Below are 28,000 nucleotides of genomic sequence, written 5' to 3'. Positions count from 1 at the left end.
AAAAGAAAAAAAAAGGGAGAAAAGATAATTTTTGCACAACTGATCACCTATCCTTGCTACAGGAACAAAGTGGAAAATGTCACTTTGATAAAAAATTTCACAAGATTTGCAATAAATAAAAATAAGGTGTATTCCATTTAAGTTTCAAAAGCTGCATAAAAAAAATCGGAGAGCGAATTTTTGGTCAAGAACTATAAACCAAGTCAAAATTAAACGATGATTTCGTCCCTTAAATGTAATATTAATTTCTTTTATCTTTTACAAAATGAGACAAATGCCGGATTTTTTCTCTTTGGTTTTTCCAGGCTCTGTCCTTCCTGTTCCGTCGTCTTTTTTGTCCTTTTTGTCTTTTTTGTTTTTGCTTCTTTCTTCTTCCTTATCTCCTTTCTCCCTGTCTGTCTCTTCCTCTTTGTTGGCTTCATTCTCCTCCTCCTCTTCTTCCTCTTCCTCTTCCTCGCTCTCTTTAGCCTGTACATAAAACAATAATATAATAATATAGCAAATCTCTAAAGCGCTCTTTCCATAAGATCAAGAGCGGTTTACAGACTTTAAAATACATATTCACACCATTCACACTACAGGTTAAGATAATATTAATTTACAATTAAAATTACAATCAAGAGAAGTTTGAGACGCTTATTAAAACGGTCCAATTACGGACTACTCTTAATGTCCAGTGGCAAGGAGTTCCATAGATTTGGAGCACACACCGAGTCGAAGGCCGTAAAACTTCAGGTTATACGAGGGGGAGTCAAGTAGAAGCTATGCACAATGCAGGTCGTGTTGTTAAGTTGTTCTGAACCCTTCCTCCTTACTTATTCCTCGCATTTATTCTCGTCGACTACAGTACATTCAGGCTGCAGATAATCTGATCTCCGTTGACTTCTCAAAATACGTTACGTTTATTGTTCTTGGTCTAATTTTAGGAGATTATTGCAGGTCTTTTGTGGGGCTTGAGTTACACTCTAGGCGGCCCAAGGTGTGGTGTATAAAATAGTCCTTACTCTCTGCTACAAACATCAAACGTCAGTTGTTAAAAATAAAGTCACTAAAACTTCAATACCAGACTGAATATTAAGTTTACAGATGATTCGCCTGCAGAACAGGCGAGTTTTAATTCGTTTTCTGGGAGAAGCGTGAGACAAAGACGTGACACAAGTGAGCCCAGAGCGAGAAAAAAACAAAAAGCCTGTCCACACACCATTGTTTCGGCCTTTCTTTCCCGGGACACACCCCCAAACAACCAACCAATCAGCGCTCGACAAAAGTGGCACAAAAACTCTTCGGCAGGCCCCACTTTTTTTTCTATCGCTTTGCGCGTCGGCCTCCCATTTAAAGCGTGAATTAAAATAACCTCTGTTCTGCAGGCTAACAACTCATGAATTCAAAAGTTATAGCATTAGAATTGCAAACAATGGGTAGTGAACAAACCACTATGGAAGTTGTTCATCTAACTTAAAGCGTGCTTGCTCCTACTTCGGAAATTTTGAAACATAGTTAATGGATTAGCTGATTCAGTAGTATCACATAACTGATGTGACAAAGCATACAGTGTTCATGAGTCTTTTGACTGCACAACCATAACATTTGAAACTCGTCTTCACTCTACAATTTGTAAATGGCGCAGATAGAGTTACCTTTCCTTTCGTGTCCTTCTTTTTGCCTTTTTTATCGTCTGCTTTTTTCTTGTCAGAGTCCTCTGTATTCTGTTTGTTCTCTTTTTTGGCTCCACCTTTTCCTTTGCCTTTTTATCTGGAAAACAAAAGAAATGAGAAGTAAAAACTTAACTCTGCGGTGTAAATTTAAGTGCTGCAAGGAAACCATCTACGTGCTTTTCCAACTCATGGCAAATCCCATTAACTTTTGGCTGTTATACAGAGAGAACCACGTAGAAATACTCCAACAACATGAAAAACCTTGTTATAGGAAACGAACGCTCCATGAAACTGCCAAGCAAAGAACAAAACAGACACCATGGCCTTAGCTCCCACGAGTCTCCTGTAGGTCAGTGGTAGAGCATCCGAACTGGTAATAAAAAGGTCTCAGGTTCGACTCCTGATAGGAGCACTCGGATTTCCTTTTTCCGAGTATGCCTGTGTCATTCAGTGAGCAATATATCATTCTCAAAAGAAACACTAATAACTAAAATGCCATCAACCTTACAGTGGCACCTTTACATTAGCTCATCTCACACGTTCTACCGAGAAATGACTGCTAATTTTCACTTCCCTCTCACTTAACCCCATCGTTACTTCCCTGCTAAAAACTGTTCACATTCGTCCACGCGTGTCAAGGGAGTTAAAATAAAATATAAAAAAATAAGACTGTTTAAAAAATATACTATTTTACAAGGCTAAAAAGTTAAAAAAGATTAAGAACCAAACATTTTTGATTAATTTAGTCATCTTCAGCCTCTAGTCGAAAACGTTTGGTTCTTAATCTTTTTTAACTTTTTACCCTGGTGAAATGTTTTTTTTTTTTTTTTTTTTTTTTTTTTTTTTTTTAATCTCAAGCAAATATTAATAATTATGGACAAAAGAGTGTTTATTAGCAACAATGCAGTCAGCTATAACTGAAGTTGAATCCTTCCCAGGTGTTTCGAAACAATCAAATGATACATGTAAATCAGCAATACCTTTCTCAGCATCCTTTGTTTGTTTTTCTCCCTCACTTTCTTCTTGTTCTTCATCCTCGTCTTCATCTTCCTCTTCACTTTCCTCTTCGCTTTCTTTCTCCTTGGTCGCAGGCTTTGTTTCTTTCTCTTTAGCTTCAGATTTTTTCTGTTTCTTCGTCTTTTTGTTTTCCTCCTCCTCTTCCTCGCTTTCCTCTGACTCCTCCTCCTCCTCCTCCTCCTCTTCCTCTTCCTCATCTTCTTCCTCTTCTTCGTCCTTCTTTTTCTCAACTTTCGTTACTTCAATTTTTTTGCCAACAACTTTAAGTTGTTCATTTTTGTCAGTTTTCGTTCGTTCCTCTGAACTCTCTTCGTCGTCGTCTTCGTCATCACTTTCTTCATCGTCTTCTGATTCCTCACGTTCTTCTAGATCTTTTTCTTTCTTTGAGGGAACTTTCTCTTTCTCATCCTCCTTTCCAGCCGTTGATTTTGCAGGCTTGCTTGGTTCTTCCTCTTCACTGTCCGTTTCGTCTTGCGTCAGAGACTCTTCAGATTCTTCATCTATATTTTGACGAGAAAATGAACAAAATGCCGGAGGAAATCTTTGCATTAAAAACAATTCAATTATGGGAGACAAACTGCCTGCTTAATGTTTTCATTTTTAATAGCTATTAAATAAATTGGGGATAAAATAATTTATCGTCTAACTCGATCCTTCACAGCTGTAGGTAACTCCTTCAATTTATGCAAATGCAATTGACATGTCTATGATTTGCACTGCTGTCATATTCCCAAGGTGAAACATGAGCCTCATCATGGCTTTTTGCACTTAGTTTGTTCCTTTCTCCTACTCTGTCTTCGTTTCTCAACTGAAATTGTTTAGCCACATCACATTATAGAGTGCTTTTCAATAGGCCATTTCCGAGTTGCTTTGAATCTCATTATAAAAGCGAGGCTAAGTGCAAAGTTTTTATTAGGAAAATTAGTTTTCATTCATATGCAAACAAAACTAATTTATTTTCATACGAAAGCTTTGCACTTAGCCTCGCTTTCATAATGAGGTTCACAGCAACTGGAAATGGCCTATAGGCTCCTTTCGATATGTTAAAATCGACCTTGAAAATGAGGCCAAGAGGAATAACCATGTTTATTCATTTCTGTTGTTTGTGTCTTCTGGACCTCGATATCAAGTTGAATTTTAATATTTCGAAAGGAGTCCACTGAGTGTCGAAAGTAATTCGTTTTTTTTTTTTTGGTTTTGCTTTGCGACGCTCTCTAATTGGTTAACAAAACTTGTGCAGTCGAACCTGTATATAACGGCCACCCTCGAGACTTGAAGAACTGACCGCTTAATACAGGTGGCCGCTTAATACAGGATCACTAAAAATACTCACTGGGCGTGGTCTATGGTCAATTTTAATGGCGTATCACACAAAAGCACTTCATGCAAGGAACCAATAGGACAATCAACACTCTTTCAAGCGATCAATACTTTAAACAAAGTTCAGTGCCAACTTGTATAACGGTAACTTGTATTAACGGACGGTGTAATATGCGTAACATAGTGTAAAAGTACTATGCAATAAATTGTCCTCTACCCTTCTACGGTATACAGTGCTCTATTTCTATGACTTACAGTTCACAACAAAATATTTCATTCCATCATTTCATAGTTGTTACGCTCAATGTTCAATGTCACATGGCTGAAGAACAAGCCAATTTAAGAGGAATTTCTTGCTAAAGAGTAAAGCATATTCAAAACAAACTTTTTTTAACGTTCGGGATATGGTAATGTACTTCAGCACAATGCGGACATCTTAAAAGCGTCAACGATATTAAACGGCCGAATATCTGATAAGCTTACAGAAGCTTTGTACATGTTATTTCTTTATAGTGATGCTGGATCGCATTTCAGTAAACAATAAAATATCGCATTTAATAACAAACGGCTTAGTTTTTATTCAAGGGTGGCCGCTTAATACAGGTAAAAATAACAAAGAAAGACAAACATAGGACTGCTACAGGGTGGCCGCGGGGTGGCCGCCTAATACAGGTAACAAATACAACGTTTGTATGAGCGAAAAATCGGGACTTTGAAAACTGGCCGCTTAATAGAAGGTGGCCGCTTGATACAGGGCCGTTATATACAGGTTCGACTGTACCACTTCTCAAATTCCCGAGCTCGGCACAGGATGCATGTATTTGCTGCGAATTCTGATTGAGTCATTGTGTTATTTGTTTGTGTTGAAGTTGGCCAGAGTAATTACTTTGATTTTGGTTTTACGACATTCAATTGAAAAACAACTGTAATAACGCAACTGGAAGAAAATTTCGTTCCCGTAGAAATTTCGAATCTTTGTAATGTCATGAAAGTCACAGTGTTATGAAATATCAATCTTTCATAGTAACTCATCCAAAAAAAAATTACTTGTGTATCAAACTTGTTCAAAATACTCTATGATAATTGAATTACGAACCTGTTTTCTTTGTAACTTCTTTTTTCTTTTCCTCTTTAGCTACTGATGTTTTGTCATTCTTCTTCTTATGCTGATCTTCATCTTCATCGTCGTCCTCCTCCTCGTCACTCTCTGATATGCCCGAAGAGCTCTCAGCATCTTTTGGTTTTTCGCTTGTTTTACTGACCTGAGATGGAAATGACAAGGATGAGTTGAGTTTGTAGACAACGGTGTTTGTTGTGAAGAATGCGGAGCAGGGATGGCGAAGTGGTGACAGCACTCGCCTCCCACCAATATGGCCCGGGTTCGAATCCCGGACTCAGCATCATATGTGGGTTGAGTTTGTTGTTGGTTCTTGTCCTTGCTCCGAAGGTTTTTCTCCGGGTAAGCCGGTTTTCCTCCCTCCACAAAACCCAACATCTTCAAATTCTAATTCGACTTGTAACGCACGGACACCTTTGAACGAGCTCCTAGAGCTCTTTGGTGCTTCGTGGGTAAATAAATTACATTTTTTTATTTACAACGGCTGAAAAAGTTCTGAGAACACCGAGGTGAAGCTAAGGAGGAGTCAGGTTTTCATTTTTGTTTTATTTTAATTTTTTAGTGGCATTACCCCGACGAGTAACCAGAAAAATCCTTTTCATGCCGCCATCAGGGAGAATTTAAAATAAAAGATCGATAAATTAAACTTCTCACTAACAAATGTTTCTACCCCTACGTTAACAACTTGCAAAAATCTGTAAAAGAGCATACATGTACGCCAAGTTTCAAAAGTGCTGTGCAAATAAAATGGTAGTTGATTTAGAATGCAGCAAGTGCAAGTTAAGTATTGTGTTAAAACGTAAAAATAGCAGGGCAGGCAAGCAGATTGGTCATTTACAGCGGACTTGAAGCTGTTTTCACCACTGAGTTATAAAGCAACCACACACCTTTGGTTGTCTTTTATCAGCTAAATTTCCATCTGTTTTCTTGTCATCTCCTACTGTATAAAAAGATCACAGTGAAGAGAGGTTTGGAATGCCAGGGGATAGAGCTGGGTTACTTGTTTCTGGATGTAAAAAGTATCATTGTGAAAGGGGGAAATTCGCTAGTTGGAATGAAGGCATTTCTTGACAATTTTCTCCACTATCACACACAGGAAACCTTCTCGTGCCACCCTTCTCAGTAAACTCACATGGCTGTACTGAACTCAAGTGGCCCAGAGTAATTCAGACGTGTCAGTTACAACAAACCAATGGAAAACTAAATGGAAATACCAGGAGAATGAGGAGCAAACTTTATAAAAAGACGTATTGAAAAGTAACAAAATTCAACCACTGTCAAACAATACACTGATTCAGCAAAAACATGTTACAGACTTCATCCAGTAAAAGTGCGCACTGCAGGATTCATCTTGCGTATCAACATCAATGCTACAAATCAAACCTCAATACCTGGACGTTAAGCACAAACAAACACATCAACAAAGACAACAAATCACCTTAAATTCTACATAAATACACCACATGACACACATATTAATGCAGTGATGGTCAGGCTCTTAATTTAGACCGTGAAATTACTGAGAAAAGATATACAATCCATGGATAGCTTTACCTTCTTTTTTTGTAAGTCCTCATTGATTATCATAGTTTTTTTTATCAATATTATTAGCCCTGGTAATTTGATGGTGTATCATCTGAATTCTGTAACAGAGATTACACTCACCTTTATCATCGTGTGATATTTTAGGTAATGTAGACATGTCCAGTGGATTAACCGGTATCTTCTCCTCTTTTGCCGGCTCCTTTTTCAGTGCTGGGAGTGTTCGAGACAGAGGAGGCAATGTTGACTTGCTGATGGGAGGCAAAGATCCTCCTCCTACTGAGTTACCAAGGCTCTACAGAAGTTGGTAAAGAAAGCATTGTCACATGTATACAGGCATTGACAAAGGTTTCAACATACTACAGTGCACACAAAAATGCTGGGTATATTTGTTGAAGTTCAATGTTATCCATGGTTCAATTTTCAATTTCCATTGTTTGATACTTATTATCATACCCTGATCGATCTACAAAAAACTAAGGAAAATAACAATTATACAAAAGATAAAGTTGTAGCACAACATAAATAATATTATATTTCACTACACACCGCTGCAATATTTTATTGTCAATGAAATTAAATTCTTTTCAAAGGTAGAAAATATTCAGCCCCTTATCATTTAGCCTGCACAGATTTGTGACTATAAACAGACGGGTATTCAAGTGTTTTAACTCTCAAAAGGATTTCTTCAACTTCTGCAATTGTCATTGTAAATCTTAACCCAGATCAATGTACTAGCAATAATCAGGCAATGCTCAGGTTCAGGCACTCCCTGCCATTGGTTCGAGTTACAGTCTGTTTGTATCATCACAATGGAATTCATCACTCTAGCTGCCTTCAATACAGAGAATACCTAGAATGCCATGTAGCTTTTCCATGTAACAACTTATTTGCAGGGGCCAATCCAGGGAGAGCTTGGGGCTGCTACAACCTACACTATAAGGAGTTAGAAATACAAGATTTGCCTTACTTTTACGTCTAGCCTGCCGAACAGGCATTATTTTTTGTGTTTTTCAGGTGAGCGGAGGCAAACACGAGGCGAGCATGGAGTGTGAGTCGCATGACTCAGACAATCCAATCCTGGATCCATCCCTGGTTTATGTGCTACTGTGTTCAGATTTTTACATTGTAATATAAAAGTATAACTTATCTGTGGCTTGACATTTCGCTGTCTTCCCACTTTATGCCAGTTGCTTGCACATGGCAGTGACCAGCTTGAAAGCCCATCTACCTTTATCCCTGTACACACTTTATTTTTATATTGCCACTTATAGAGTACTAAAGTGTGATGTCACAAATATTTGAATAATTTTTTGAAATTATGGGATTGATTAAGATGTTTGCAAAGAGCATGATGAAAATGTCTACTTCCCAAAAATCAGCATCTTATTGCAATTTGGGGGTGAGATGTTAGCTCTGTTATGCTCCAATGACTCCATATTAATCCTTCTAATTCTTTCTCTGGTCCAAACATTTGGCAAGTAGGTGTTTTTTATCATGTGCTTTCAAAATATCTGAGCAAATCCCATAATTTCAGAATTTTAGTTTTTGTGATGTCATCATTTTGGTACTCTATGTGACTTTTTATTTTCTATGTACACTGAATGTGACATATAACTTAGACTGTTGCAAAAACAAAGTGTAAAATTAATAATTATCTTGCATGTACACAGCTTACCTCAATGTTTCTCTGTCGGCGCTTGTTCCTGGCTGCACCTCCTGAAGGAAAAGTGGACGCTAGACCGCTCCTGTAACCTGGGGGTCCATCCACAGCATCTTGGAGACTTTTAGTGGAGGAAATTGAAGCAGCAAGAATGTCTTTCTCAGCTTCAGCTTCACTGTCTGTACCTTCACTGACCTCTGTTGTTTTAATTGCTGTAACAAGTGTGTGACACCCACCACATGCAGCCTTTTGCACGGTAAAGTCATCAAATCTAGTCACTTTTTCAAGTTTGAATAAATTGGAGAATGATTCCTCTCCCATCCCAAGCTTTCCATGTCGACCATCTCCACAAGTATACAGATTTCCATGTTTTGTTATGACTGCCGTGTGAGATTCTCCACAAGCTACAAATTTAACTTGAATATTTCCTAGACTGGTTACTTGTTTAGGAGTAGGACATTCTAAACACGAGGACCCATGACCGAGCTGACCATGGTCTCCTTGTCCAAATGTATATAATTTTCCACTAGCTGTAACAGCAGCTGTATGATTGCCACCACAGGCCACAGCAGTAACACGTTCATTTATGAAAAGTTTTTGGAGATGTGATGTGTCCCTGAGTTGTGAGTCTTCTAGTCCAAGTTTACCACTTTCATTCTCTCCACACATGTAGAGTGCACCATCATCTGCAAATTAAAAAAAAAAAATGCTTTGTTTATAGTGGAAATGCACTTAGTTACCCAAAGCTAGTTTACAGGCATTCCACTCAGAAATAACGGGAAACAAATAATAATCAAATCGAACATAACATGTTAAAAATGCCAACTGGCAGGAGGCAAACCAGCTGGCTATTTACAAGCGTGGCCGAGGTGGGACTTGAACCCGGGACCTCCGGATTTCAAGTCCAGCGCCCTTACCACTGGGTTACGCCGCCTCCTTACATTACAGTTACTACAGTACCACTCAAACAGCTTACCTTCATGGTCTTATAGATCACCACTGGATCCCAAAACCGAACTTTTTATTTCTTTATTTTTTTATTTACTTATTTGTTGAGCTTTGCCTTGAAACAGATACACAGAAGACCCTCAGGCAGGGGAGCCACCATAGCAAGAGCCAATTACAGTGGCCCCCTTACATTGTTGAAAGAAACAGAGTTGTTGCTTGAAGATAACTTAACTTCCTGCTAACTCAAACAAAATCTGATTTTCCCTGGATAATATTTAATGATCCCATTTTTCAGTCATTTTACTCTCAGCTAACTCAAGGTTGGTTAACTTGAACTTATTTACTTTCCCTTGGCTAAAATTTACCCCTATAACTTGAACTCTACAATTTTTAAAAACAGTGGTCAGTAAATCTCAAAATGTCAGAACATAGCTAATTTATGTGTTGGGATCTTTAATCTTTATAATTTGATAACATGACTGTAATGAATGGAAACATCCTTAACTACATCTCAGCGTTTGGTTGTGCCCTTATGTTTGTGTTAAGTTCTTACAGCGGTTACCAATAACACGCGACCTACGGCATTCAAAAGAGTCGGATAAAATTGCGTTTTGTTGGACGTCAATCAAAGAAAAGCCGTTGAAATTATTTTGAATTCTGACAAGATTCCAAGGTAACCCTGTAAGAAACTAAGAATTTTACCTCGCTAAGAGAAGGTAAACTTTATTTAAATTCATTCTCCAGCCAGATCAAGTGCAAATAAAAGGTATTTTTTAAATATAAATTTCGATTTTCACTGCATACGATAATTTGCTCACTTGCACGCATCACTGATTTAATTATCAGGTTTTCAAATGTTTCATAAAAAAATACGGCTTCGTCTAAACAATGCGCATTTTCAGATAACCTGTCTTGGAAATCAACTTTCATAAAGTTTGCCATCCGTCAGCGGATAAAACTGTCAATTTCTTCATTCTGTTGCCTTGAAATGTTCTCAGAATTCAATTTGATGTCCACCAAAACGCAACTTTATCGGAGTCTTTTGAAGGCGTTAGGTCGCGTGTTATTGGTAACTGCTGTAAAATTGTGGTTAAAATTCCCAAACTAAATGTTTTTATCAAAAGGCTCTAACTTCTAAAACAAACTTATTGCACCAAAAGTTACTCACAATTGCAAAAGAATGACAAAACCATGATACAGCGTGTATATGTATACTCCACTTTGGAGTTCCGATAACTCTATCCCCGGCTAACTCAAACTTTTTTGTTTCCCTTGGGAGTTCAAGTTAGGGAGATTCTACTGTATTCTGCAGGCTCATGCAGTTCACTCCACACATGATCCAAAATATGAATAAGAAATGCTACAAATACCTGTAGGATTCCTATAGGATCTTACAAGATCTTGGAAGTGGAGAAAGAGATTTCACAGGTAATTGACCAATCAGTATTTTTGATTTCTCAGAAATGGGAATTCTTCCCTCTCCCCAATCCTACATCATTTTTACAGATTAGTGCATAATTTCCACATTTACTGCTTGCGTATAGGATTTGAGGAAAAAGAGACAAAGTTCTGCTTATAATAGTCCAAAAATACAGAAGATCCTACACTGTGTCAGGGTTTATTAACATCCCATCTAAGGATTTCTAGCATACCACTTATTTATTGCTTGTAACACCATTTCTTTCTTCAAGTTTGTATTTGGAGGAAGAGGTTAGTGGGAAAGGGATTACAGTTTGCCACTAAGCTTGAAAATTGGAAAGTAAATGAAGAAATAGCTGTCACCTTAAAGAAGCTAGCTCTTCAAGAAAACTCAGAAGCCTTCCATAATCTAGAGGAAGTCCAACATGAGTAGTTGATTGGTACAAATAAATCAAGCACCCTGTATTCATATTGGATAAAACCCAGGGCCCAGTTGTTCAAAGCCCGATTAAGCTAATCCTGGGTTTACATGAACTTTGATTCGAGTATATTTACTAATCCGTAAGGATTTGTCCAAAAGATTTGTGTCCTTAAGTTTTGCCTTAGACTTTTCTTTACCACTAGCTAAAATAAGCCTTTGAAATTGTTTTTAATGAGCGAGATGAAAACCTCGGTTGACTTTTAATTCTGGATTAGCATTAATCAGCTTTCGAACAACCCGGTCTAGATTTCCAAACTGCCAGTCTTGCATGGATTGTTAGTTGACTCACCAGTTGCTACAGCCATGTGATAATAACCACAAGCCACTGCCACTACCTTGCCTCTCAAATGAACTTTTGTTGGTACATCACAGTCCTCACTGCCTTGGCCTGTTTGCCCTTCACTGCTGGAGCCCCAAGTGTACAGATGTCCTTCAGCTGAATGGGTGAAAATACTGAGCATCAGGTCTTAAAATTTAAGTTAATAACAACCTCAATGCTCAATAGTTTCAGTACTAGAAAACCTTGGGAATCAAGCCATAGCTGACAAGATTTCTCTGCTTCTACACTGTAGTTGTGATGTTTTCACATCTTTGAGTACAGCTAACAGTTGGACCAGTGAGTGAGTGTTAATAAGTGCAAGTGAAGAATTTGGCTGGGTTATATTTGGTGCTCGACTCTGTGTGGATTTTCAACCTAACTTTCCTGACTTACTCACTCAATTCCAACCAAATCCCAAATCACACACAACCCCTTGCAAACTCCGCAAATAAACAGTGTCTGGAATCATGCTGTTTACATAATTAACATTAATTTCTGTGTTGGCCAAAAGAAGCTTGCTCTTTGCTTTACATTTTGTTTTTGTGTGAACTGTTAAATCTAAATTAGTTATGTTTTGGAAAACAAAAAGTACTAGAATTTGGTAACCCAAAACAAGTTATACATGACATAGAGTGAAAAGCTATCAGTTGTTGTACATGTTGTACAATCTAATAATATTATCACAAGCACCAGGGTTTTACTCCATGCAGCTTTTGTACTTGATTGTGCTGAAATATGCTTGAGTGCTGTTTCGTATCTGTTATTTTAAGAATAGTCAGAGTTTTGACAAATTTGTGGCATCTTACGCTCAGGCTCACAACATGACCCTACTCCTTTAAGCCATTAAAACAGGCTTCACACTCTTTCTCAAAAACAATTTTCCAGTGCTGTGAAATTTAAGTGTAACAGCAAATCCCAAGACAGCTGTAGAGATAGCCCGGAAAAAAGGTAAAATTTTTAAAGAACCTACTGTACATGCATAGAAGAACAATGAAAACCATGAAATAAATTACCAGTAGCGGCTGCAGAAAAATCCGATCCACAAGAAATTATCTTGTACTGTTGATCAGGCAAAGATTCTATCGGTTTAGGGACATTGGAATTCTACAGGAATAATGAACAAATATTACAACAAGTTTAGATACGTTGTTGTTGTTTGAAGTGATCTGCATAATATGACTAACTATACCCATGACCTCAAATACAGACTAGTTGTCTGTCATTTTCGTTGCTTCTACATCTTAGATATCACTAAAATATTGAACTTACAGTATTAATAATATTTCTGCTTGATAAGCAATTTCCGAACTAGTAATCCAAAGGTCTTTACTCTTAGGTTTGACTCCTGAAAGGAGCACTCAGATTCCCTTTTTCTGAGTATGCCGGTGTCACTTTGAATAATACATCATTCTCATAAATTATATGCATTTTTCAGTCTATAAAATGCTGAATTTTCCTAATGAAATTGCTTTTTAAATTACAGCTGTACCTCACAGTTACCATGCCCCAATTGTCCGTCACTGCCACAACCAAAACTGAACAGTTTTCCTGATTCTAAAATGTGAAAACATAGAAAGAAAACTGTTGTACATCATATAGGATACACCAGTAAGTAAAGATCCAAACAATGCTGGAACTTCTTTTCTTTCTTGAATTCATTTCATTCACGATCTCAGTGGCGAGACGCGAATCCACGGACTAATTAATTTTGAAGTTTTGAAAGGAGCCTATTGAAACTGTTCACAAAGGCGGCTTTCAATTCTTGTGCATGCAGCCAGTTTTCAACTGGGTTTTCAAAGTTCTTCAAAATTCTACTTGATAAATTAAAATCCAGCATTGTATATTCAGTGTGCAACTTATATTCATAGCGGTTTCTTCGCGGTATTAAAATAGCAAACGTTTTTCTGCGGAGGTCATAACGAAAATGGAATTTGCAAAGGCTGGTCATTTTTAGGTGAAAAAGAAAAGTTGTAACGTGATAGAGATAACTTCTTAAGCGCTCGAGAAAGTTATAAACCGAAAACGTAAACTACGCAACAACAAAGAATTAAGCCATTTTATTGACGTAAAAAATCGACCATTTTACAGTTTTTCCAATTTTTCCGGATATAATTTTAGCAAAAGGATAAACAAGTAAAATAGCGAAGTGTTGTAAATAGCAGAACTAGGGTAGTCTACGTTGCTTCAATAATAAAAAAAATTGATCGTAATAGTGTGCGTCATCAATTTTCTTAGTCTAAATGGGTTTTGAACTTCTGAGGGGTTCAGGGAGAAGGGTTTTAAAAACCCCGAAATTCTGGAGGGGTGGGGGAGTCATCATAAACCCTCTGGAACGGAAATTCCGAGGGGGTCGGGGGTTAAAATAAAAAAATCTTCCGTGGTGGGGGTATGGATATTTTCTTGAACTGCACATTACCAGTTATTGCAGCTGCAATAGCATGACCAGTTTCAAATGAGACTGTTCTGTCACACGACTCTTTTGGAGGTTCCTACATACTACATGCAAAGTGTGATCCGTTGGTCTGTAGCTCCATATTTTTTCCCAAGCATATCCTTTTGTGATACCTTTTGAACATAGTGATCAAGGAAGCACAAGATTCTGAGTTGCTCATTGCTTCATTTGTACAATATGAAGTGCAACAAAGTGTCCTTTGAAGCATTTCAGAAGTATATTGTTACAAAGAGAAAATGAACATTGTGAGTGCCCCCAGGAATTAGGAGATTTTTGTTGAGTTTTTCTTATCACGCAAAGCAACACATATGATTAAATCACATTTGGACAACTGTCTGTCTCATTGCAACAGTCTGAAAACAAGTTCCTATTTTATTCACCTTTCACCAAAATGCTAATGATACAATTTTAATAAGCTTGGTGTGTTATTTCTCTTATGTTGTAAAACATCTTAATTAAGCGACACAAGTATTGCATGAAGGCTTACTGACCAGTTGACACAATCGTGTGATTCCTGCCAGCTGCTACTAGTCTCACTTTCTCTGGTTTTAGGCCTGTAAGTAAATGAAACGTTTCTGCAATTCTCAGTAATTAATCAATCTTTTCTAGTACTTTTACTACATGCAAAAAAAGAGAGCAAATTTGTAATGTGGTCATTTATTCATGCACAGAGTAAATTTAAGTTTGTTGGCCTTGTTACCATTGACGCTTGGAACCTATGCCTCTCCCCAAAACTACATTGATAGAGATTGAAATGACTGAGAAAACAACAATACATTGGGGTAGAGGGGAGAAAACAAGAGTTCAATTTTTATGTACATATTTTTGTAAGATGTACATGTAAAATTACATATTTTAATATGTAATTCTTGTGCAGTGTTATTCAGTCCCATGAGGTGCAAAAACTATGTTGTTGATAAATCACTTCATTTCAAGTTTCTGTAAGTGTTCCATGATCTTTGGCCAGGAGTGTAGTTTATCTTGAAGCTTACAGAGAGGCAAACTTAGTTTATGACTTTTTCGAAAAAGCTAACTAACAATAAGAAGAGGACACACTTCAAGATAAGCACCACCAAAATCCCCCAGTCTGATGATGCTTTACTTAAATTAAAACAAAAAGTGATAAAATTGAACGAGAATTGCAAAGGTCCATACAGTCCTGAACACTAGTCTAAAAGTCATGACTTCAGATAATGAGATTACTAAGTTAAAACTACTATTGTTGCCTCTCAAAATAAATAAGTGATCAGCACATTTTTTTCCTCAAAATAAGCTTGAGAATAAAATGACACATTTGGATGTGCATCTGACTTTTTTTTCTTTTGTGCGAACTGTTCCCCCCCCCTCCCCACCCGAACATCAACCAACTTCTCTCCCCACAAACTCCACCCACTAAAAAAAATTTAAATTTTGATACCCACTTTCCTGCAAAAGTGACCCACTTCCTTAAGGTTCTGTAAATGTCTGTAACAGATTGGTGAATGATTTACGAAAACGCATCCAGGCACCATAACGTGAATTTGAAAAACTGAAATTTTGTGCACTTGCAGACAATTTTGGGTTAATCTTTTTTTTCATTGGGTTAATCTCAGTTTCAGAACAAAAATGTTAAAAATCAGTTTTATCTGGGATATTTAGTTACCCACACAGAAGACCGGGAGATTTGTTTCATATTTGGGAGAGGTAGCATATTTGCTATTTCACAAAACAAAGGCAAACAATGTCATGCACAACAGTTAGTGCAAGTGTGTACAATGTACATTCTGATCACAAAATATATCACATTGTCTTCAGTTTTCAAGTTAGTGCTCATAGTTTTACTCAAGGAAGGGATACTGCTATTCAGGGGATTACATACCAATAATATTACATTCAGATCCAGACTTGACACTCCCAACATTGTCAGTTACAAGAGCTCTATTGGGTAAGATTTCTACACAACCTCATAGTTTTTTACATTAATAATGAATAATTTTTGTAACTCAACCTCTATTCATGCTCATTGTTTGTGTATGAGGCATAGTATGAGATTTGTGAATGCATAATTACTTCTGGGGCTGTGCAGAAATCTTTCCGTTGTTTTGTATTCCACAGCTGTACCTGGCTGATAATTAATATATGTCATTGGCTAAAAATGAAGTTTACATGTAAAATAATCGATTGTTTTCTTTTCACAATAGATAATTTAGTAAAACCATGGATCCATGGTAATACATTTGTTTATTACTGAGCTGAGTATAAGCTCCAGTGCTGAATTTCTCGCTAGCATTAGAAAAACTCCCGTGGCAGGAACTGAACTACACATTGCTGTTACACATCAGCCAACGGAACTTTTTTTTTTTGTTTTTTCAAATTTCGGTATAACAACGTGAAAGTCCTTTCCACCATACTGACATCTTATCTAGCTGCATCAACACGACTTGATCACTTACGCTTGACAAGCTTTGGACTTGGAAACTGAACTGTGTTTCCGTGACCGAGCTGCCCCCAGTCATTGCTTCCAAACGTGTACAGCTTCCCGTTTTCTGTGTAAAAAATACGGAACAATAGTGCTTAATTGGTCTGGATGCATAATTGGTCTGGATGCATTACACAGCTAAGATTATTTTGATTTTGTAAGCTTATTATTCGTGATCATAATTATATAAGCTTAAGCTTATGCTCTTGTATCCAGCGGGGCAAGTCCTATTGAATTCCATATAACTCAAATTCCAACAAGTTGCGGCAAGTATAAGATGACAAAAATAAAATTTACCTGTGAGAACAGCAGAATGCTCGTCTCCACAAGCGAGATGGATAACCGCATCATCGCGTATCCAGAATTTGTTGTCCACGAAACGGCTTTTGCCAAACGTAAACACAGCTCCAGAATCTGCCATGACACCAAGCAAAAACACATTACGCTATAGTGTGTCTGAAGCCCTAACGACATCGTAACCTGTCGTTGTCCTTGGGACTCAAAAAGAATATTAAAATAAGACAAAAAAGTAAAATAAACAAACCTGGCACATCCTCGTCGTCCGACGCCATCTTGGTTTCCACGATAGAAAGCTGCTGACCAATCAGTGCCTTGCTCGCGTTAGCCGCGCCAAGAAGTCTTCGTGAAGTTCTTCGGTACAGCTCGGTAAACTTTCGTTAGATACTCGGAGCGTGGATAGAGAAAGATATGGCCAGTCTTCGTTTACTTCGAGGAAGCTGGCGAATTAGTTCCTCGATTCGTTATGGTTCTTTTAGAAGGGACTCTTTGTTTGGAAGTATTACAGTAGGAGGGGTACTTTCTTCCAAACGACACTGTAGTGAAAGGTGAGCGTTTTCCGTGTGTATTAACTCAGCGATTAACTAAGTGAATTATTAAAAGATCAATTGTTCTTTTAGCACCTTTGTCACCACTAGGATTTGGATCATTGAATTTTCAGCACGTTGTTCAGATTGTTTTATCTGGCATTCGTGTGTTTAATAGATTAGTACTAGATATAATATTTTTTGAAAAAAATTATGGTAAACAGCTTTCAATTGGTGCCTACCTCCTGCCTCGTAATCATGAAACATGATCAAAGGAAATCATTTTCAGACCAACAACAGTAGGCTATGAAATTCGTTACCATTTTCAGCTCTGTCCAGTAAAATCCCTACATTAATACTTTAGACCAAAATGGTTTTCATTTCATTCACTTGGTTTCTCCACTCCTAATTTAATAATACAGAAGTATTAAATTAGTTACGAATATTAAGGAGGAGAGGAGAGGGGCACCTCTAACAAAACTAACACTGTACTCCTTAGCCTAGATACCAAACCATACCCTTCAGGCCAGCATATACCTACAGTGTATGTAGCATGTATAAGGGACCTGTTCACAGCTGATAGGGGGAGGGGCTGCGGCCATGTTTTGTAGGGTTTAAATGAAAGTTTAATTAAGTTGAAACACCTAAATGGTTGAAATGATAGATCTGAATACAAACATGTGCCTGTTCTCTTGCTGTACTGTGCTGACTTTCTTAATAATTATTCCTTCCTGTACTGTAGCCATGGATTCCCGTCTGTTGTGGGGCGTGACCTACTCACACTTAAAGACTTCAGTAGTGACGAGATTAGATATCTGTTATGGACTGCTGCTGATCTGAAAGAAAGAATAAAAAATCGCAAAGAGGTAACAATGCAAGAATCACAATTTTTTTACTGTGTTTACTCTGGGAAGTTAAGGGGAATTATGAGTTATAAACTGCAGATTTGTGGTTTGATTTTATTTTCAGACAGTTCGACTTTTAGAGGGAAAATCTGCTGCTCTTATTTTCCAGAAGCGTAGCACACGGACACGGGTATCAACAGAAACTGGTAAGAACGAAACAAGTAACTTCAAAAAGTATGTATGGCCACAGCCCCCTGCAGTTCATTGGATGGGGGGGGGGGGGGGGGGTGGTCCCAAAGCCAAAGTTTTTAAAGGAAAGTATGAAGCTAAATTAGAATGTGCAGTTCCAGAAAGAATCCATGCCCACCCGAAGGAAGATCACCGGAAACCCTAGGGGGACAGGGGAGGGGTCTTAAAAGTAAAGTATGAAGCTAAACTGGAATTTCCTGGGGAGAAGAGGGGGGTGGGGGGGGGGTGCAAAACAAAAATCTTCCATGAGGGGAGTATCTATTAGATATTTTCTGGAACTGCACAATTTCCACAGGATGTGGGATGGGTGGGTGCATTTAACCCCAAAATAATACTTTCTGACAAGTGTTTAGGGTCTTCTATAACAGGGAATATATGCAGTGTACGTCATATTTCCTTTAGACGGCAACTAAATATAATTTCAATTTTGTACTTCTTTTAAAAATGACAGGACTAGCTTTGCTTGGTGGCCACTGTGTTTACCTGACTGACAACGACTTTCATCTTGGAGTTAGTGAATCCACCATGGACACTGGAAGGTAATTAAAAAACTGATTATACCACCTTCATTCTAACCTGCATTTTTTTTGAGAGGGAGAAGGATGAGATGTAGAGGGGAGGGTATGATTGCAGATTACCTTCATTTTAAATTATTATACTGAGGTCCTGTTATGCTCAGCATTGGTGTTGCTTAAAAAGTGTTTCTGGTTTTGAGAACTTTAAATATAAGAGGATAAAGTGAAGGTAAGCTTATATTAATAATAATTGTTTATAATATTATGTTTGTTACTTTTGAGTATATTTTACAAACAGTGAAAAAAAGTTGCCCATTCTAGACAAAAAGTCAGCACAGGAGGAATTGTACTGTATGTTAAACATCAGCTTCTTATCATTTGGTGAATCATTAACAGTCAAGGTTTCCCTGCCATTTCTCTAGGATAGAAAAGTTGTTTGTGAGGTCACAAATGGTTCTACTCATTACAGGGAGTGGCAATTAAGTTTGCAAATACTTTGCATTATCTGGTGTTGTGTTTAAGACATGCCAAATGGTAGATATGTTGAGACTTGCCGAGATGCTGAGACATAGGCATATAGAGACTGTATTAAATACATGTATATTCACCATAAATTAAATACAGTTGACAAGTTCAGAAAACAAGAGTTTGAGACTTTGCCTAATTTTTGCAAGGACCACTATACACCCCTTGTCTTGATGTAATAAATTTATTGTACTGTGCATGATGTCTTAAAACAGTCCAGGGAGACTTTTAAAGTGTAACTATATTACATCTAATTTTATAGTTTTTTATTTGCTTGGCCAAATCTTTGTTCTCATATGAAAATCGTTTGAGGCGTATAAAAGCATAAAAAATTTCACTTCCGGTGGGATACATACCATGCAAGATTTGAGACTGGAGATAATATAGCTGTGACAGTGTCAATAAAGGATCGCACTTTTGCAGTTTCTTTATTCCTTGGTTCTTTCATTCTGAGCATATTTCAACATAATCCCATTCAAATTTTTGCCCGTAGTTTTCTTTCTCTACACATGAAAAACAACTGAGGAATGGAGAAGCTGCAAAACTAGCAATCCTGTATTGATATTACAGCCCTGCTTTTCCCAGTCTCCCATCTTGTATGGTATTGTACCCAACAGGAAGTGAAATTTGACACTTTAATACACCTCAAAGGAGGGGAAGAAAACATTTCAAGGAATTTTTTTTTTTTTCAATTTTCAGTTGGTTTTTTTTTTTTTTTTTTTTTTTTTTGCTGCCAATCATCGATGTTTCCTTCCACTGTCTAATACTTTTATGTCTTGGAAAACTCTGAGATTCTCAGTAAAAACTTAATGCAAACTGTTTCCTTTGGGACTTTTGAAGGACATACACTGTACATACTACAGGGCTTCTGATATGAATCCTTAAACCTGAAGGGTGTAATGGTTGTAGTTATTAAATAATAAAAACAACCTTTGTTGTTATTATTTTTTGCAGAGTGCTGTCAAGATTTTGTGATTTTATCCTGGCTCGGGTCAACAGACAGGAAGATCTTGAAGTCATGGCGGAAGCAGCCACTGTACCAGTGATCAGGTATCATTGCTGTCAAAATGATTAATTTCTCACTCATGTTTTTGTTTTCTACGTTACCGGCTATTTTATGTGTTGTAATATTGTTACCTATATGTACATGGTTATGGGAAACTGGCTAACATACTCACATTCATATTGTTGTTTAAATTTGGTATCGCTGTAAGTTGTGTGTTCTCGGTTATCAGAACTTGGCCAAATCTCATCATGTTGGGTATTGTCAGTTAGTGTTGCAATATGTTTCTCCTTGTGTTAAGAGCTATTGTTGGCATGGAAAACGTGAAGAAATTATTTATTTAGCTAAATTAAAGGGCAGTGTGTCCTTTTTGCCACTGTGCATACATTCAGCATATTTTGGGATCTGGTCCAGTAAACTCTGATTTCTTAAGGATGGTGCCTTCTAATATTATTCAAAAGTATCTTTGAGCTGTTCTTGAAGATGCTAAAAAGAAGCTCTTGAAGAAAGGGCTACTAAAATTCAAAATTAAAATTTGGGGTAAATATGTATCAGCCAAGAGGGCTTTCATTAATTTTTCAGTCACCCTCTTGTATTATTTTGATGTACATACCATACCACAACATACTGTACAGCAAGGTACGGTACAGTTTGTTGCACTAGGTGATTTATGGAGCTGACAAAGAATACTTGTTGTAAAATTTTCATTTTATTGATTCTCTTACATTTTTAATTTATCAGTGGTTTATCAGAAATGTACCACCCCATACAGATCCTTGCTGACTTCCTGACCTTACAGGTAATTTTTATGCATACTCTGTAGTATGGGAAAAAACATTTTATTGGGCTTTTTATTGGGCTTGAAAACATGAAGACTATGCCTTTAAAATTGGTAAATAATATTACAGCTGAATCAATCAATGCTAATCTTTATTGAGGAAGCTGACAATTCACGCAAAGTGGTTTATACTAGGGTCCTCAAAAAGAAAAATTGAAAAATAAAAGAAAAAAGGTGCTTGTTTTTTTATGTTCAGTTGTTAAACATCTTATCTCATGTAGACAGTCTTTGACTAGTATTTTCTTTAGCTCAATTGTCTTGGTGGTGGTAAGAAAACCTTGACCCCTTCCTGCCTCCCTCCCCCCCCCCTACCCCAATGTATCCAGAATGACCACCTCCCACTACAAAAAGATGTGCTTCGTCATTAGGAAAACAAAATAACTGTGAGTTAAAAATGTTAAACAGCACATTTTTTAATAAATTCGATTCGTAACGAACACAGTCTCTTGTACTGATGTTTCCAGACTTTATTAAACTTCAACTTGTCTCTCATCACCGTGAGAACTAAAGATTAAAATGTTTACAAATTACTCAACTGTACAAGATTACGCGGATGAAAAATAATTGTTACGCTAAACAAAAGGTAAAAATTACAATTTACGCAAATGGATAAAAACAACTAAATGAAAACACTAAATACAGTGACATTGACTTGCGTTAATATAAATGAAAGTAAAAAACAATACAAAGCAACAAAACTTAGTTACAAGAGTCGCTAAGTACGCGTACGCTAATTGAAACATGAACTCGTAATAACAAAAGCAGCGAAAATATTTACCTTGGTGCTGCCTTCGAATAACTGGAACAATAGTTTCTACTGTAGCTTGGTGAAGTTTAACTTGAACTTTCTTGCACTTTCTTGCACTTAAAACTTTAACTTAACTTGGACTTTTACTAACTTCTTGAACTTGCTTACGACTTGTGACTTGTGACGAAAAACTAAAACAGTTTGACTTTTTACTTAATTTGCGCTGTCGCATGCCCTGTCGTGATCGTGTCGTGATCGGCAAGAGCACGCGCTATTTAAATTACGCGCTTTCTAGAAACTTCTAGCTAGTTCTACGAAAGACTAAAAACATTACTTACGGAAAACCATTACTTAAATAAGCCGATTCCTAAAATAAATTACTGGCTTTTCTTAAACAAATAACAACTTGATAAAACGATAGCAATATAAACAATATGCCGTAACTCTCACGGTTTCTTGCGGTAGCTACAATGACCACCTCCCACTACAAAAAGATGAGCTTCGTCATTAGGAAAACAAAATGACTGTAAGTTAAAAATGTTAAACAGCACATTTTTTCATAAATTGTTTCCTCAAGGTCATTGACAGAGCGTACGTCATTACAAAATTATTTGACTTTTATGGATATTAAATAGATGTTACTGTCACAATAATACAATTTTGTTATTGTAGATAAAATACAGCACAGTAGCTCTCTCAGACTAATAATTTTAGATGTTTTTTTTACTTTTGGCCACAACAAAAGCATCATAGCATTTAATTACGAATTTACTAGTATGTATTTTGTGTCTTGTCTACAAGGAGCATTTTGGCAGTCTCCATGGCCGCACTGTTGCCTGGGTTGGTGATGGAAATAACATTATTCATTCATTTATGATGGCAGCACCCAAGTTTGGAATTCACTTAAACATTGCAACTCCAAAGGTAATTTTGTAAAGTTATTTAGCTGTGATCCATTTTGAGCAGTATGCTGAAATTAATCTACAAACAACAGTTTGGCAGTTATGTTAAATACAGTCACTGTGATAATATGGCATAGCATGCCAGATACTAAGAACTCAACAACAGCAACTAAGGGAACTAGTCATAACAAGTTTGTTTGAAGAGGACCCACCTTGTCTGGGGCAGGGGGGTTATCGAAGACACCGCCTATCTCATGAATGTTACCGACAAAATTTTATTGGCCTTAAAATTTAAGTTGACACAGAAATATTCAGCTAGCAAGAGTCAGCATTGCTAGATAACTAAGAAAAGTGAGGTTTGAATCTTACTTTCATTTTTTTTTACTGCTGGATAGAGGGGTGGCTAAGCAATAAAGAAACCATGATGGGCATCTTTTGAGGTTGAGGAAGGGGGGGGGGGGGGGGTAGGGGAGGGGGGACAGGCAGAGGCCACCATCTATTTTGGGGTTTGTCCTGTTCGTGTTCGAGTACAGTAGTTTTGGTCAACCACTTCCCTAATCAACTTGCATGCCTGGAGAAACTGGCAGTTTGTACATTAACTGTGACTAAGGATGGGGTAAACAAAATGTAGTACCCCTCTTCTCACCCCCCCCCTCCCCATCCCCTCGCCACTCCTAGCAGAAGCTTTTGAGAGGTACTGCGGTCACAGTCCTGGGGCTGACACTTATTACAATGTAACATGCATCATGTAACATTCTGTTGCTGTTGCCTACACCAGTTCCTCTGCCACTTTTATTCCTTTACAAAAACAAGCATTTGCAGTTTTTGATCTGAAAGGACCTGTATCAAGTCACCTGAGAGTCAGGCCTGTGGTGTTCCTGTCAAAATATCATGAAATGATTTACTTTTTTTCCACAGTGGTCGGCACACTTGGCCAATGGATACAAGTGGTTTGCATTGTACATCATTTTGTTCTTATACATATTTTATTTTTTTTTTAAGGGTTATGAACCAGACAGTGAAATTACAAAGGTTTCTCAAGATTTTGCTCAAGAAGTAAGTTTGTTATTTTGAGCCAGCGACACCTCCAGGTGTCATTAAATAATAAGGGTTGGTAAATGCTATAAGCACTGTAGACTTTTTAAGCCATTAGGAGTGGCACTCTGAGTCAGAGAGTTCTTAGCCTTGCAAAAGATATTAAGCCTGCAAGATGGCTCCACAGAAATCGTGATATTTGTGTGAATGATAGGACAAGAATAAATTTTGTGAGTCTTAGGTTTTGAAAGTCCACTTGCCTTAGCCCTTTATAGTGTTCGCTTCATTAAGCCTAGTTATGTGAAGCTTGGCCCACAATGCAATGTTCAAAAGTAAGTTTTTTGCTGCCAATAAAAGGCTATTACATGCTCTAGTTGCAAAATGGGCAATCAAAATGAAAACAGTTCAAAAATTATTTTTGAATTTTGTTCATTAAAAACCTAGAAGTATAGTAAATATGTATAATATGACAGTTATTCACAAAACAGTGCTTCCTATCTGGGCTTCTCCCTTGCATGTACATTCCCTGTATTATAGAAACAAAACATTTCAGAGAATGGACCCATTCTACCCTAAACCCATCCGTGCTTCGTTCATTAATATTTTCCTTAATTTACAAAATGATGTTTTTTGTGGACAGTGGGGGGAATGAAATAGGGGGAAGAAATGTTCTTAATGGAGCAGTTGTCTTTCAGGCATTTGGAATAAGGCTAAAGGAAAGGAGCATAATGTTAGTTGTAATTTTATTGAGTCTCATAATAATCCTTGTTACTTGTTATTGCAGGCAGTTATAGCGCAAAGTTAAGCGACATTTGATTTTTTCTTTCAGAATGGTACATCACTTAACCTGACTGACGATCCAAGGGAGGCATGTTCTCATGCAGATGTAGTTGTAACTGACACATGGATCAGTATGGGACAAGAAGAAGAGAAGGCCGCTAGAATGAAATCATTTGCAGGTTATCAAGTTGATAACAAGGTTTGAAGTTAAATAATATCATTCTGTCTAATGTACATACAGGGGTATAGAATGGTTTAATCCGACACTCACTGAGACACTGAGACCCTCACTTAAAATCCAAGACTGCAGCTTAACTATTTTTTCAAATCTGAGCAAAGATGCTACGAATCAAAAATCCGAGTGCGAGATGCCATGAAATCAGCCTTGCTCTTTTTTTTTTTTTTTGGCATAATATGGCAATTTACGAGCAGAATTTATCCAAGCCTACATGCTTCACAGCTGATTGGGATGTTGAGCCACTATTGTTCTTTGTTTTGTTGTTCTATGATGCTTTATTCAGACTAAACAACTCGTCTTGCGAGGCTCTGAGATTCAAATTTCAAAATACAACAAGATTATGATTCCCACTTTATTTTTTAGGAGCTAGAGATTCCGAGACTGTAGTTTGAGACGCCGAGATTTCGAGACTCGCCGAAAATTTGCCAATGTGTAAGGAGTGTCAAGCATCTTAGTTAGCAGAATAAATATGCCCTTAACTGATCAAACAATTTCTACATCAAGCCCAATAAACTTGTCATAAGAGTAATCAGGTCCACGTATAACTGACATTGTTGATGTTGTTCTAGTTGATGTCTCTTGCTAAGGAAGAAGCAGTTTTCTTGCACTGCCTGCCACGGAAACCAGAAGAGGTAACTGACGAAGTGTTTCAATCTGACAAATCCCTGGTTTGGCCAGAGGCAGAAAACAGGAAGTGGACAATAATGGTAAGATGTACTCATAATGCTCCAAGCTGGGCAGTTGACACATGTCAGCATAGGAAACATTATACAAGGGGCAGGGGGTCACTCCCCCCTCCTTTCAATGCATATTGCTAATGTGGCTGTGTGTCAGTCAGTCAATGTCACCTCAAGCTCAGTCCTTATCAGGACTACACTCACCGGAATGATCATAACTGTTATGACGTGACTCTGGTTTCAAATCATTTACAGTTTAATTTCTGTTAGTCCTGTTAGTTAGCATGCATGGTCACCCTCTATTTAGATTTATGTATTTATACTGTTGCACTGCACCTTGAAACTTGCAAACTGTCCTGGCAAGGATTTTGCAAGGCATATAATTGTAGATGTAAAAGGGCACCTATCATTATTTTGACTTATAGTTATTTAGCAGTTGGATAACAGAGGGGAAAATATACACAGATTTAAAAAACGGAACCAAAAATCAACCGTAATCTTTGTTGTAAATATTGGTTGCCATTAATTCTGATATGGTTGCATGTGTTGAAAACTGACATTGAAGTTAAATTCTCTCTTGCTTGTACAAGGTACAAAATTTCACACACTGTACTCAAACAGTTTTAAAATTACAAGAGAGCTTCAAGTGCTCAATTCTCCAGGTATTTCAGGCGCAAATTTGGATTCTGTTAATAAAATGTTTTCGCTGACACATTGGTACTATTAAATTGTTCTAACCTCCTAACCGATTGATGGCTTCTTCTATCTTGTAGGCTGTGATGGCTTGTTTGATGGAAGACTATGTTCCCATTCATCCTATGCCAAAGTTTTAAATGAATGAATGGGAATTCTGGAAAGGCTCCATGCAAGAATGTCCCAAGTGACATTTGTCATTGATAATCGTGCCTTTTGCACCAACAGAAAACCAACAATTTGTGTGTGCTTAAACAATATTGGATGTGGAATAAATTATATGAAAACCATTCGTTTAAACTGAGGTGAACTGCGATGGTCTCTCGTAATTACGCAGGTATATCATCCTTACTGTGTCGGCGCTTTCATCAAGACTTTTGTTGTTTTGGTATCATCAAGACAAACACAAAACAAACTATTTGTTATTTGAGAAGCAACAATTCAGCCAAGTCGTTAGACTTTCAAAAAAGTCCTTCGTCCGATTTATATGGCTCGCGATCTAAAAAAAGCTCATAAAAAGCTCGCTCCGCTTGCCAAACTCGCGAGGTCGACTTGTAGCAAGTCTACCAAGTTGTAGGAAACGTGAAGAAATCACGCCTTATTCCTTCGTTGGTTTCGGGTAGCAAGATAAGATAGCTTGCGTCCTCGTTCATCTTTTTCTTTCTCTCTCTTTTTTTTTTTTTTTTTTGTGAAACCGACAGCCCATCATTTGTGGCCTTTGTGTGTACAAGAGAATGATGGGAATTCTTGATAGCTGCGTACGGTTTAACCTTAAAAAGGGTTAAACATCGAGTGCATTTGAAGAAAATTAAACATTAAATCAATACTGTTCAACAGGGGATTACCAAGTGGCATCAAAAACGTGATTTTTTTTTTTTTTGGGGGGGGGGGGGTTAACTTGGGGAAAGCAGGATGGAGACCCGGGGATGGAGACAGGTATTGAAACATCTTTGTGTAAAAGGAAAGAACTCAGCGAACTCCAATGTACTCGGTGTGTCAAATTGTACGTTACCCACCATACTGTGAAATTGCCTGCAACTCTTTTAGGAGTGTTTTACGAATACCGGGGTGGCCCTGTCTCCAAGTACGAAATGAATGGCGCCTTCTTGCAGTGTGGAGTGCAGGTTCCTACATCTTTCAGCCAAAGCAATTTGTTGACTAATGAGTGCGCATTTGAAAAGCTTATGAAAAGTAAATTACAACAGCAGCCTTGGAATTCTTCTGATGCTTTTACTTAGTACATCTGCGTAGACAACACCAACAATATGAATAACAACAAAACTTAATTAACCTAGCCTGTGAACAGGCTCCCAAGTGGGTGTTAGGGCGAAAATAAAAATCTGCTACCCGGGCTCGAATTTTGTGTTTGCCCACTTCCAGCCTACTTCGGAACCTGCTCAGAACCCCATAGTTTACAAAAAGCATTTTCTATGTAACACACAAATAATAAAGGTATTGGCTGCCTGAAAAAACCTTAGAGTTAAAAATGCCAGGCAGCCAGCCGTAACAGAAAACATTTTATATGTGGAGGTCGGGAACACAAACGGAGGAACGAAATTGTCAATTTCTTCACGAGACGCTTTGTGTTATTATAATAAGGCAATCGGCGCAGGCACAAACGCTTGTTTCAATGCGACATCAGAGTGAAACGGAAACATCAGGGAAAGCAAAAACGGAAATCCCTTTTGTTTTACGGGCCACTGTAGGTGCACTTCTTGCTAGGTTCCTTGGTAGGGA

At 37.6% G+C, this 28,000-nt stretch overlaps 2 protein-coding genes across 2 annotated transcripts; one reads left to right on the top strand and one right to left on the bottom strand.

The window, feature by feature from the left end:
• Window positions 1–123: 123 nt before the first annotated feature.
• Window positions 124–17,090, bottom strand: LOC146455137 (uncharacterized). The gene is made up of 14 exons (XM_085094637.1): window positions 16,936–17,090; window positions 16,689–16,805; window positions 16,366–16,458; window positions 14,425–14,487; window positions 12,971–13,035; window positions 12,495–12,585; window positions 11,452–11,598; window positions 8,330–9,000; window positions 6,775–6,946; window positions 5,997–6,049; window positions 5,089–5,254; window positions 2,636–3,172; window positions 1,638–1,750; window positions 124–468 (listed from the first exon to the last, which is right to left on the bottom strand). Exons 1-14 carry the CDS (start codon window positions 16,961–16,963, stop codon window positions 259–261), a joined length of 2,526 nt encoding a protein of 841 aa, XP_084950763.1. The 5' UTR covers window positions 16,964–17,090; the 3' UTR covers window positions 124–258.
• On the top strand, window positions 17,053–26,567 carry LOC146455136 (ornithine transcarbamylase, mitochondrial-like). Its single transcript, XM_085094572.1, has 11 exons — window positions 17,053–17,236; window positions 17,958–18,081; window positions 18,185–18,266; window positions 18,761–18,848; window positions 20,304–20,399; window positions 21,094–21,151; window positions 22,740–22,862; window positions 23,843–23,896; window positions 24,705–24,854; window positions 25,463–25,600; window positions 26,344–26,567. Exons 1-11 carry the CDS (start codon window positions 17,100–17,102, stop codon window positions 26,401–26,403), a joined length of 1,110 nt encoding a protein of 369 aa, XP_084950698.1. The 5' UTR covers window positions 17,053–17,099; the 3' UTR covers window positions 26,404–26,567.
• Window positions 26,568–28,000: the final 1,433 nt, after the last annotated feature.

The sequence above is a fragment of the Pavona decussata genome, unplaced genomic scaffold (assembly GCF_977016875.1).
Source record: "Pavona decussata unplaced genomic scaffold, jaPavDecu1.1 SCAFFOLD_285, whole genome shotgun sequence".
Taxonomy (NCBI): Eukaryota; Metazoa; Cnidaria; class Anthozoa; order Scleractinia; family Agariciidae; genus Pavona; species Pavona decussata.
Note: the sequence above shows the minus strand (reverse complement) of the source record. Positions and strands in the feature narration are given on the sequence as shown.